The sequence below is a fragment of the Passer domesticus genome, chromosome 5 (genome assembly GCF_036417665.1).
Source record: "Passer domesticus isolate bPasDom1 chromosome 5, bPasDom1.hap1, whole genome shotgun sequence".
Lineage (NCBI taxonomy): Eukaryota > Metazoa > Chordata > Aves > Passeriformes > Passeridae > Passer > Passer domesticus.
Genome location: NC_087478.1, coordinates 33,949,163 through 33,962,803, shown reverse-complemented (window position 1 = coordinate 33,962,803; position 13,641 = coordinate 33,949,163). Strand labels below are relative to the sequence as shown.

Genomic DNA, 13,641 nt, shown 5'->3' with positions numbered 1-13,641 from the left:
GTCAGAAGGAACTTGGGAAAACACTGTAATCTTGCCCTGTTCCTGTCATTTACTGTAAGCACCCAGAGTTGGCCACAGTGTGATGAATTGACACATCACCAATCTAGTCCACTGCTGCTTTATGTTTTTATGAATACAATACCAAAAAAGGGATAACAGAGAGCACAGAGCACATCTGTGATGTTCTTCTCACTCTAAAGTAGGTGCTCTTGGGATTCCACCAAGCATTTATGTAAATTACCTTTCACTGATTGAGTTAGAAATTCTATTCCTAAAGTGACAGATTCTGGATTGCTTACTTTTCCTTTTGACAGGAAGAGTCAAATGCACTCCCTTGTGCTGTCTGAAGTAGAAAAAGGCGACCTGCAATTCTCTTACTTAATTTTTTGCTATAATTGCCAAGGAGCTAAGATTCACACTGACAGCAGAAAAGGGGAAACAGATCCTTTCAGTGAACAGCAAAACAAGGTTCTTATAATCAGTGTGAGATGCTTCTTCCTTATATATTTCTTGGGCTTTTTTTGGGATGAAAAGTCAAAAAAAAAGAGAAAAAAAGAAAAAAAATCTTTATAGCAAATCTTTACAGCTGCAGAAGAGGATGCATACTGAGATAAGGCTTAAGGGCAAATTTCTTAGCAAGTTTTCTGAAAGGGTCCTGTAATCTCTATGTGCAAGGCCAGGTGAGATTTTTAAGCAGGCTGATGCCAGACTGACAGAGAGCTGGGGTCTTCAGGCTTCCCCCAGGACCATGAGGACAATGTAGCTGTTACAGACACACACACACACGCTGCAGCCATGGGTCAATATTTGTTAAAGAGCCCAGTGAACCAAATTCAGACCTGCTAGGCAGAATGTGACTCTCGAAGATAATGGAGTTTCACCACATTTTACTGTCCCTGGATATGATGAACCACAATCTCAGGATGCTAAATCTATGAGAATTTATTACCTTTTTATAGGCTTTTTAAGGTCTTCTATTTCCTCTGAAGCTAGATATTTTTCTGGCTGTTTAATTTCTGTGTCTTTATCAGTGAGGTTTTAACACACTATTTAAGAATATCTCTACTAATGTGTTATGATACCTAGCTCAAATATGTTTAAATGAATGTATTTTAATTTTATGCCTGCTAATTTTGCTCAGTAACAACAGTTATTATTAACCTCATAACTTGGGGTCACTAGCTTGGACACTTTATGCCATCCTAACCTATCTCCAGGGACCCTCATGACAGTCTTTCTATTTCAGGAGCAACTCCCTTTCTCATTTACTCAAGACCTTCAGACCAGGCTGTCTCAGCGTAGTCACAGCTTCAAAGCTCCAAACCAATTCTTGTCAGGTGTTCCATGAGTCAGTCTGAGGTACAGAAGAAAAAGTGCTCACATCTGTTAGACCTCCACATGTCCCCTCTCAAGACATCTCTCTATTTCAGTGATAAACTTGGAGCAGTTTTGTAACCACTGAGGATGTCAAATTCAAGAAGAAGTGAAGAGAAGATTTTGCATTTTGAAAATGCCAGGGTAGAAAGGGTATTTTAAGTGGAAGAATTTTGTAATACTTCCAATTGAATTAAAGCTCAGTTGTGTGGTAAGAGCAGATCTCATGCATCAAGACCCAACAATCCCAGCAGAGTAAAAAAAATGAGAAAAAGGGAGGAAAAGAAAGAAAAACACTTAGTACTGTCAGAAAAATAGAATTGATGGTGAAAAAGGAGAGCAATTTTATGGTTTTACATTATAGCTTATAAATACTGATAAAGAACAACACTCCAAATGTGTGATGTTACTTTTCTTTGAGATAAATGTTTCCTTTATTTCTGAACCATAACCATATTCCCAGTGTGGTATCTGACCCATGGATATTTAATTCTCTTTATGCGGCTCTGGTTAGGAAGGAAGAATACCTGCTTAGTTCTTCAAAGCAGAATGCTTGCTCATGGCTCTAAATAGGAAATTTAAAATAAAAGTCTTTTTTATCTTGAGTCAACTGGCTTGGGCAGAACTTGGTAACTTCCTAAGTCAGAAGTTTCCAGAAGCATTGTAATCTTGTGGTCATCTGACATAGTCATCTTTCCTCTCTTCTCCACTACATATTGTCTGCAAAAGGGATATGAAAACAAAGAAGCAGACCCTAAAGTACCACAGGAAAGTACTGTCTATCAGTTATCATGTGAAGACACAATATCTGGGTCTTCTTGGACACAGAAGATTTGAATCTAAATTATTTCTTGGGTAAAATTCCACTGACTTCACAAAAAGGATCTGAACTTGAGGAAGCTTCTAAATTTCATTATAATTCTAACACATGGAAAGAAAATGCTTCAGTGCTATAGTTTGTCTCATCCTGTGACTTGGATGAGGAAGCTTTAGGAAATTCAAACATGGGGAATGTATCCAGAATGTTTCATTTCTGATCTCAGAAACTGCTAATCAAAGTTAAAATTGTATGATTTCACTATGTGTGACTCATTCTTCACCTTCAGGGAGATATGCTAAAACATTATTCCAAAGGAATCTTCATTGTGGAAACTCAACATCTCATTCTTTAAGGATGCATTGATTTTTGGTGCTTAACTTTTGTTTCTAAAGTAGTAATTGTGTTATCTTTAACACTGCGACTTGTCCAAGGAATTAAGCTAAAAACATCTGGAACCCATTCTGAGTATACTTGGGTAAAGGTGGTACTTTGCTAATGAATAGCATTTAAGGTACTGAAATGTACCTTTGGACCTATTATATATTGTGATGCACATAGATTACACAGACTATTGTTCCAGGAAAAAAAAAAAAAACAACAATTAGCGAAAAGCCCCAGAGATCAGTCATCTTGAGAATTAAATGTCTTGGACAAGGAGTTCATTTGAACTGATTTTTTTTTTCAGACACTGCAAATGGATGTAAACAAGCTGAATATCACATTGCTTCGGATATTTCGCCAAGGAGTGGCAGCAGCACTGGGACTGTTACCTCAGCAAGTTCATATCAACAGACTCATTGTGAGTACCAAAAGACTGTGTGTATTAAAGTCTACTTGTTTATTTAAATTCTCTTATATTAATTTTCCTGTCACTCTGGAAGAGTGCAATTAAATGGGACAGAAAAATCCTTATTATTCCATTTCTTCAACTGCACTATAGATCCCCATTACAAAATTATTTAAATTTCCCTTTGAAAGTACACAGTTCTCAACTAACCCAGATAAATCTCTTTGTCTTATTCATAAGCAGTTTGCTTATCCCTTAGTTTTCATTCCAGTGCAGTTCTTTTTCATGTTCACCCTTTATCCATGTTTTGTTTCTCAAAGGTTGAACATTGCTCAAAAAATACACGTGATTCATCCTTTCAAAGGAATCTTCACAATTTATCCTCAGACTTTACATTAGTAAATTAAGTGTCTACAATATTAATATTCATGCTTTGTTATTCTGCTATAATAATCTGTCCTCAGAAATGATCTTGTAGACTACGGTAGACTACGGTATCCTACTGGAAAAAGATGGCGAGAAATTTGCTTCTAGCAAAAAAGACTTTTTAAATCAACTGTCATTGTATGTTTTTTTGTGTATGTATACTTAATACCACTGTTGACTTTTTATGACAATTTTACCAACACCATGTGTGTATTGCTAGCCTTCAATTCACTTTGCAGAGGGAAGAAGAGTTTTTTTTTATTCCACGTGCAGGTTGAATATTAGGGAAGAAAACTGACAGGTTCAGTACAAAAGTATTTTCTGCCTTGAAAGCTTGATAGGATTGTATACATCAAAAAGGATTATAAAACTCCTTCAAGAAATGTCTCTGTGAGAAAAGATCTCACAAAAAATACAGCGAGAAAGATCAATAGGAATACACTGCAGCCTGTTCCATATTCTTCAGGATTCTCTCTCATTAGTGACAAGCGATGATAAATTTCATTTGTCCTCTGCATTGACCAGAATGAAAGGTTAAAAACATATTCAGAGAAAAGCACAATTAAATGAGAAATGTTTTGGAGTCTGAGATGTGTATTTCAATACACTGAATTACCTAGTAGCTTTCTTACTATGCTCCTTAGAAATTATATAAATAAACAGAAGAAATATGCTGTTTATTTTCCTACTGACTCCACTGCTTTTTGCTTTCTCCTCTCATTTATGATTTAAGGGAAGAGATAATGTGATTTTGCACCTGCATATAGCCCAGAATACAGTAAGCATTATTATTTAATTAGTCTTTTCAACACCTGTAGAAGTTCTTTTATGAGTCAATATTTCAGCTATATAAAAAAGCAAGCAAATGTTTCCTCTATTTAGTCTAAAATCACACAGAGTCAAAATTACTAGGAAGATAAATACATCTTAGGAGACATTATTCCCACTTTTCATCCTTCTAAAATGAGACAGTTCCTCTCGCACAGAGTGCTGGCAAGCAAGCAGAGAACATTAAAATTCATCTTGCCTTGTTTCAGTGTGTTGTTTCTAAACTACTCATCTAGGCTCCCTGTAAAAGCAGTAGAGAGGGTGGCAACTGCAGGAGAAGAGGCATTGAGATGCATCCCAATTATATTAGGATGAATGAAGAGATGCCAGTCCCTCTCTGCTGACTGAAGTGAGGTGAGGGGACTCAGTCCCATGTAAGCAGCTCTCAGAAGTGTTTGGGAGTCTGGAAGCCAGGATGTGGATGGGCACAGAGGGAGCAGACAGCCTGCTAAGCTCTTACATGTTACACAGATGCCAGAAAATATTAACTCGCTATTTCTGGTGTCTCCTTAACCTTTCCAGTACATCCTCCTCCCATAAAGTTTCACTGTCCTTTAATGGGATAGAGAAACTCATAAACAGAGGAGACACAAAACACTGGGAATGCTGCATACCCACCAGGCCTTGCCTGGTGCCTGTGACCTGCACACAGCAGCAGTCCCCTTCCCATGTCAGAGGCTGAGTACAAACCCAGCCTAAAATCAATTTCTTCAGCTCCCACAGGTAGCCAGCATCCTTACCTTTCTTACTGAGCAGATGGACCAGCAGCACATGTGAGAGCACAGAGGACAGATTTAGGGCAAGCATGTTTGAAAGAGTCCCTCTCTGTGTAACTCTGTTTTGAACGCAAGGAGTATTTTATGCAAAGAGTATTTCTTGCAAAGGTACTTTAAGAATAGCAAAAGATGTCTTTTTCCTCACTTCAGTACAGATAATGATGCACATTCTAGGTGATGGGAAGGAGGCAGGGGAAATCAGGATTATCCCTGATTAATAATCAGGATTATTATTATTATCAGTTTGAACTGATCTCTCCTATCCCATAATGATGTATAGCAAATAACCAGATTGGTGAGGTTCTTGCCAGACCAGGCAGCAATGCAGGGAGCAGCTCCATGCCTACCTCATGTGTGTGGAATCTCCCAGGTCTGGAATCTGCTCCACAGTGTCAGCGACTGGCCATAGCCCTGGGGAGACAGTTCCCACATCCTGTTTGGACATCAGAGCTGTCTCACGTGCTGTTCAAGTCTATCACAACAGAGAAACTCTCTTTCCTTTTGCTACCTTAAAACAGAGTGGGTATCACTGACATTTCTAATACAGAGCCTCTTAGGCTGCCAGGACTGCATCAAAGACACCAGGCCAAGAATTAAAAGATAAGGGAGTGGACATTCTCAGGTCACCCGTTAAGTGCTAACAAAACTTCCCTGGTCCTTTAATTTCGTTGGACCATATTAAATTGCACTGGAGTCAACTAAGAGGACTTTATTGTGGTATGTGTCTGCCATGTGTTGAGAAGGGACTGGAAAGTAATGTCCAAATATCACAGCATTATGCTAAGCATTCCTATTTCAGCTTGGCTGAAATAAATTATCTGCTAAAGTCCCTGCTGGCACATTGCCATTGACCCCATCCATGGCTCCTCCTATCACTATGTTACATTGATTGTTTAATGATACTAGACTCAGGAAAAGTCTACCTTGTCAATATTGATTGAGACAAAGCACTCATGCCCACTCATGCATGATTTGCATTTTCTTCCACAGTCTGCTGGGATTTACAGAGACAGGCAAAAGGTATGCTGTGCCCACAGAGCAGGTTGCAACCTTTATACTCCATGCTTTTGCCTTGGAATTATAGTTGCAATCTACAGAGAGCAGAGATTAATGCCAGACCCCTCCTATGATTTTTCTCCTTTTTTTTCTTTTTTTTTTCCCCTAGGGGAAGAAGAACTGTGTGGAACTGTTTGTGTCACCACTGAACACGAAGCCAGGAATTTCTGAGGCACTCCCATCTGAAGAAGTGCTGCGTTCCCTTAATATCAACATCTTGCATCAGAGTTTATCCCAGTTCGGAATAACAGAGGTCTCCCCTGAGGTTGGTTACCAATCTTCTAACCTGTATTATTTTGATGCAGATTAGGCACTTACATCCTTGGCTGAGGTTCTCAATCATGAGGCAGAAAATGTATGGGCTTAGAGAGCATTACTACTGTAAGACAATTATAGAATCCTCAAATATTCTGGCTTGGAAAGGATTGTAAAGATCACCTAGTTCCAACCCCTCTGCCATGGACTGCTGCACCTTTCACTTGACCAGACTGCTCAGAGCACTATCCAACTAGCTCTGTTAAATTACTTTTGTAGTGCTTTATTAGGCTATTTACTCTTTAACATTCTTGTCCTCCTTGCACAGATGAGCTACTATTGAAATCAGAGTCTAGATCCCAAGCATGCACTAATTGCTTTAAAGGAAATGGACATAAGGAATTCCACTCTATTTATGGTGGCAGGAAGATAGAATAATTTCAACAGAGAGATAAATGGAATGCAGATATTGGGTGTCACCATTACTACCCATGTAACTTTTGTCTGACATGATTTTGAAAAACTGAATCTGTACATTACACCTATGATTCTTTCTATTTTTTAGTATTGGCAAGAGATTTATTTTCTTTATATACTCCAAAAAGAGGTTAAAAATAAAACTTGTAGCTATTGTTTGTATGACTTCATATATTTTTTGGAAGAAAAGAATCTATTTCAAAGCAGAGATAACATTGTCATCTCCACAGCTTATCTGAGACATTATCAGTGAGATGGACATCTAATTCTGGGTCAACCATTTAAACTGTGCCCAGAAAATGAAAGAAAGTAAAAGCCTTAAGGGTAAAAGGCCAGTAAGCTCATGGACATGGCCATATCACACTACATTTTATTTATTGTCTTACCTGAAGCCCTCACATACATTTAAAAGACCCTCAGAATACAGTCTGGGGCCAAACCCCTTCAATCATGTTGTCAAGAATCACGATTTTCAATAGAAACTCCCAATTTGGCAAAGGAAGTGTCCATGTCCAAAAAAATGGGAAAAAAATTTAAATATGCTGATGAGCTGTGTTTCACTCTATGGGTAAAAAGTTCCTGGGGTTTTTTATATCGAAAACTGAGTTTTAGACACTGCTGTTTGAACCATTGGGCTGTTATGCCTACCTGTATTTCTACTGATTGGAAATTGTTTTGCTCACTTTATGTATTCTGAGGATCTAGATGTCTTTGCTACCAAAAAAAAAAAAGAAATATAAAACAAGGCCAGTTCATGTTCTACTACAGCAACCAGCCACTATGAAAATTCAGATTCTCAAGGTTTAGCTGTTCTAATACAAAACATAGCAAAGCAGTGGTTTCCAAATGTCAAATCAAGTCTTTATATCACCCATCAGCAAACTGCGTGAAGCTTCCTTTAGGTCAGAATTTCCTTTGTATTTGAAGCACACGAGTCTGACAGTTGGGATAGAGGCAATTATCTATTCCTAGTACTTCTGTTACAAATAATACTTCAGGTAAACATGGGGCAAGAACTTATATGAATAATATATGAACAGAGAAATGTCATCAAGCTGTGAAGAGATGCCAGAAAAAAAACAAGCCTTGAACTCAAGAGCTCATCTTGAGCTAGATACATTTCAATAATCTAGAGTGTTCAGATATCCGTATATTCTTTCTGGAAAAAAATGTAGGTAATCGTTTAGAACAGGATTATTAGAAGGAAATCCGTGTAGTCTCTAACTCCTAATACTGTTGGAGACACAAGAGATTATTTTAATATTTCAATTCATAGCAGATTATACTGCTAAGGCATTTACCCGGAAAAATAATGCAGCTTTGCACTAATGGATCTCAATAAATAGTTTACATGTGTAAGACTACAAAGAAAATAACATCTAAAAACCAGCAACATACAATCTTTACTTGGTCAGCTTCCAATCACTTATTCTCCCTCAATTTGCTCTAAGAACAAATTGCTCCAAACAAAGTAACAGTGAACTGAAACAAAGCAGGCAAACCTTTGAAGGAAGGTATGGTTATACAAAGCCTTACATAGCTGTGATGCATGATTTCACCCATTGTAAAATGCCCTCTGTGTGTGTACTGCTGAACTATCAATCCTGATTAAATTATGAGCTAAAATTGTACACTCTTCTACCAAAAGTATGAATACTTCACAACCAGTATTGTATGTGCATTATCAGTGTATCTGTGCACAAACCAAGCATCACTCTCATCTTTCTAGGTGGGTGGCAGACTGGTGTTAGGGCTGAAATTTTTCTCCTTTTTGAGCTGTATTTCAGTAAGAGCTGCCTAAGGCTTGAAAGTCTTCTGGCTCTCTCTATGGTAAACAAAAAGAGATATGTTTGACAGGCAGTTCATCCCATCTGCAACACACCTCTCCTGAGATTGCTTGGTTGACCCTTTTTAACAAGGTTTAGTGCAAACTAGACCCCCCAGAGGGTTAATGCTGTGGGAGATTAGCCTGTCCAAAGAAATTTTACCAAGATTATGTAGGAAAACCCGCATGGAAAACTGCTCTGCTCTAAGTTTCAGCCGATACTGTATCATAAACAGCAAAAGTCCCGGTGGATGTCAGTACCTGGAACTACATTTCCATTCATTACAGAAATAATTGTTCACATCTGCTGATGCATTGATCACTGCTTGATTTATTTTCAAGTAAATTGCCTGTCTCAAAATTACATCCCAGTTTCTTACTCTGCAGTTACTGAAAGAGCAGTTTCCCTATATGTCTTTGCTGTAGGAACCATGAGAGTACTTTACTGCCTGGTGTAAAATGAGATGTGTACCAGTGGAAATGTGTAAATTTAAATGTGTCTTTGCCATTTCAGGGGTTCAGGACAATGTCTATACCTTTCATATCTCCTTGACTTTCCAATGGCTTATCATAGTCGTAGCATTTGTTCTTTTATTGTGGTCTAAAGTTTGTGTCTAAGTGGGATTTCAGACTGAGTTCTGCTCCATGGGATGTACCACAGTTAGAAGCAGACTTCTCCAGAACAAAGTCCCAAACTGTGCTTGATGGTAGGACTACATTCAAATACTTAGGCAGTCTCTGTTATGAGGATATGGGAATCCTGGCTTCCTAATGTCTTTAAATTGCTTGGATTAAAATAAAATACTGCTGGATTTCAGAATTTACTAGAAGAGAACTTGAAGTGGTTTTGAATGACAAAAATAACTGAAGTTACTGTACATAAGATGAGGGTTACTGTGTTTTGAGAGCTAAGCCAACTGCCAGCTGGAAATGTGCACTGAATGAGAAATTTCCAGAGTTCATACCAATATTATGCAATCCCAAAATGTAGCATTACAGCCTCCTTGCTCAAAGAGGTTGCCTTTGAAGTTTGTGATATTAACATATTAGAGAAGAAATCAAAGGAAGCAGTCATGCACTTAAAGTATACAGAAACTGTAAGTCGCTGTAAGGACAAGTGATCAAAATCAGTATCTTAGAAATTACAACAGCCTGACTGATATAGGCACCTGGGAACAAAGCAGAGCACAAGGACATGCTCCTGTGATCAGGCAAGGTAGCTGTAGTGTAAAACCTGCACAGTGCACCCAGAGCACCCAACAGAAACAGGAGCTCTGCAAGCTGCCATTGTGGATGTGGAATCACAGCACTTCATCACACATGTACCTAAGGCAGAGCTTTTGTGGTGACTTTGTCATGGGAGACATGGTTAAGTGGCTATTATTCAGTGTCCTGTGAGCCTGAGAGGTCACACACATTCCTACGTGTTTTCAGTGGGGCTGAAAGTGATTTCTCAGCAGCCTTTCCAAATGTGCCTTAGCTAACATAGTTAATATAGCACAAAAAACAAAGCTATTCAATGTGAACTTCCATGAGCCCTTTTTGATCATAAGTTTTACCCCCAGCTCTCTGTAAGCTTTCCTCTGAGCTCAGAACTACAGCTTGCTATGCTCTCATTAGTGTTCCAGCCCAAGGGACTAATTGGGGTTAACTGACCAAATTTGCAAATTCACCTATTTTCCACTGAAAATTTACCTTTTCTGCAGGTCTTGATACTGCAGCAGAATCTTTCAGTCACAGATTTTACAGTGATTACTTCAGGTCAATGTCTTTCTTGTTGTTCTCAAAAGGTGGCTACTCATTTACTTGCTTGTAGAAATACCCCACTATTTTTCCCATAATGAGACCATAAAAGCCAGAGTGGATTTTTAGTGTCTTTAAAAAAAAAAAAAGTTTATAAAAATGGTTTAGAAAAACATATTTGTTCTGGTTCAGCAGACACCCTTGTGTGCAGGCACTCTTCAGTAAGGTTAGTGATTGAATGGCATTGTAAGAATGCATTTGATTCTTCCACACATTGAATTATGCTGAATCCAAACAGTTGAAATTAACCTGGCTCATTCTGCCTGAAAAACTCACCTTATTTGACTCATTAAAGAAGGGAAATACTAGGAAATTATGCCTTTCTCCCTCTTTGCTGTAGGATCTGGTGCTCCCTGAGCTACTGAAATTCCCTTGTCACTCCATCTGCTCTGATATTCCCCCACTTTTATTAGCTGCAGATCTTTGCAAATTAGCCTGAGTATATCCTCAAGCCTATTCCTCAAAAACTGTCTGAAGGACAAGAATCCTGTCATTTCTTCCTTGCATTTGGCCGTCCTATTAGCTTTTCTCCTGGGTGTCAGCAATTTGTAGTGAGCGTGGCAGTTGCTATCCCTCTTATCAGTTTTCCTAGACAAAGGAACAAAGTTCTAAATGATCTGCATTGACGTTACAAAAAGCAATTCCTTATCGTGGGTGTGAGATGACTCAGTTACTGGAGGTCACAGCTTCTTCTGTCATTAGGAAGCAGCTTAAGCAATGATTTTGTTCTCCACCAATTAGATCTGGGAGAGAGATTTCCTTGAGTAGGTGAAGGTACTACTGAAGTGTTTCAAAATGTTGTGTCTAGTAAGTTTAAGTTGTGGTATACTTTTTTACCCTTTTTACAGCATTTGTTAATATTCTTTGAACATTATTGTTAGAAAGACAAGTCAGGCAAAGACATGTTCTGAACACACATAGCACTAGACAGACATTATAGAGGTTAATTCTCCTAGGATCTTCTTTTATTCTCTTCAGTCTGTTATATGTATGAAGTCTATTATAAAATATTTTAAAAGTTTTGTAACATCATTGAATTAAAGTTTTATATAAGTCTCTCATCCACTGTGACTAAAAATCCCATTAGCTCTTCATTTACTTTTTAGTATATTTGTCCTTTCAGTAAAGAGGTATTAAACCATGCCATTTACCCACTTACAAAAGGTCAGCATGGCCAATTCTCCCTTAACTCCTGCTTTTTATCTAAATTTCCTCCTGAGAGATATGAAACAGCGGAAAGCCATCAGGTAACCCACTCAGGGTCAAACATTGAGTTTATAGCTAATAGGCCATAGCTGCAGCTGCTGCTGTCACCATGGGATTCCCATGGAGCTCCACAGGAGCAGTCTTGGACGTGGAGCAGCTGCAGGTTTGCGCTCTGATCCAGTATTGGGACCCAAGTTCTGTGCCATGAGCACAGCAGAATGACCTTGCTGTGCTGAGGTAGCAGATTGCACAGAGAGCTGTACCCCAATACAGTAGCAGCAGTGTTTAAATATGTCTAGGAACAATTTTTGCAGAAATACTTGGCAAGATTTCCAGCTTCTCTTTAAAAGCCCTGCATTTTAAGTTGCTCATTAAACATCAAACTGACACTTCATAAGCCTTTTTAAACTGTCAATACCTGCAACATTTTAAAGCCGTGACCATGATGCATGATCACACACACACAAATATACTAATTTTACAAGGTTGATTTCTGTAGTTATGCTGAAGGATTTCCATTCTGGTTCCCATTACTTCCAAAAAAACCTCTTTATTACGCTTTCAGTTCTAAAGCTGTCAACTCCCAGTTAAGCATGTCTTCAAGCAAGCAAGTCTCTGTAAATTAGGCATGCTACCAAATTCCTCTTGAAATGTTTGCGTTTTGTGGCAGTTGTATCTGTGAATTATCTTACATTGTCCTCTTTTCAAAGCAAGCAGTGCCTAATCCTGTGCTGAGAGGAGGACCATGAAAACTATATTGGGATCCAGCACCCAGTATTTTTTGTCAGCTTGTTCTCTTCCTCAGACCATGATCTCCCACTCCTTGGAAAGCCTTCCCACATAAATTCATCATCATCCAGACTTCCTGTGTTTGGGAGGCTGAAGAGGCTTGGTTTTGGGAGGCTTTGCCTTTTTGGAAGACAAAGTTGTCTTGATACAAAAAGAGCTGTGCAAAAGAGCAGGGTAATGGGTGGCTGTGCAAAAGAGCAGGGTAATGGGTGGCTAAGCAAAAGTCTTAGGGTGTCCCTGCAGTTATACAGACCCATTGAGCAGCCACTCATCTCTGTATGGAGGAACTCTTTCCTCTGTGATAAACTCTGTGACAAACACAACATCCCCAGAGAGGAAAAAAGGCCACACTGGGATGGGAAGACAGCTCAGTATTTAAACTAAAGGTTTATTTCAAGCCATTAGAGAATTTCAGCAAGAAACACAAAGACCTTGACCATTTACAATGGAAACCAGAATTTTTGAAACTTGGTTTTACTCAGTCTGAGAACTCTACTGAAAAGACACAATTAAGAAAATAAAAGCAAGGAGCTGAAAATTGGAAGGGCAGTGTCTACTGAACTGTGGTCCCAAAAACATCAGACAACATACTTTATTCTAAATAATATATTGCAGTTAGACCAAGGGTACGTGTACTTTGTTTCTGCTACAAAATCTATATTTGAAAACATAGTGAAATTCTGGTAATTTAATAGTCCAACCAAGTCCCAGTGCTGCAATAAAGATAAAAATAAATGCTTTTACAATCATTATTATTTCATAATCCCGAGGAGTTCCCCAGGAGTTCTGGAAATTTTAGTATGCACAGCTGTTTCAGAAATGTTCTATCAGCAGGAAGCCAAAGATAATGAGATTAAACATAATGAGAATTATCGATAGACAGATAATGAGATTATTTTCAGCAAAATCAATATTTTTTACGTATTTATGTGTGTAATCTAGAGGTGACAGCGTGAAGGCTTCCTGACTTATGAAGGCAAACAGGCAAGTCACCTGCTCTTTGCTCCGTGTCAGGTGTCAACCCTGGGAAGGCTGGCCTGTGGCTGCAGGGGCTGAGATAAGCCCTGGGAAGAAAGAGGCAGGGCGAGCACTTCCCAAAGGCTGTGGGAGCACAGCCCTTTGACCTGAGCAGCCAGGTGGCTTCCAAGAACAGCACTGAGTCTTGTTTGCTTTACCTGGTGAGAATTCTCCGGGCAGCCCCGCGGGGCCGTAGCTCCGC

The 13,641-nt window shown here is 38.8% G+C and overlaps 1 protein-coding gene across 2 annotated transcripts in view; it reads left to right on the top strand.

Moving 5' to 3' along the window:
* PTPRR (protein tyrosine phosphatase receptor type R) overlaps window positions 1-13,641 on the top strand; it is a 138,990-nt gene that overhangs the window by 66,906 nt on the left and 58,443 nt on the right. For both annotated transcript variants that reach the window (XM_064419500.1, XM_064419501.1), the window contains exons 3-4: window positions 2,880-2,993; window positions 6,177-6,332. In XM_064419500.1, the coding sequence (XP_064275570.1) occupies window positions 2,880-2,993; window positions 6,177-6,332 (270 nt within the window). The remainder of the gene's footprint in view (window positions 1-2,879; window positions 2,994-6,176; window positions 6,333-13,641) is intronic.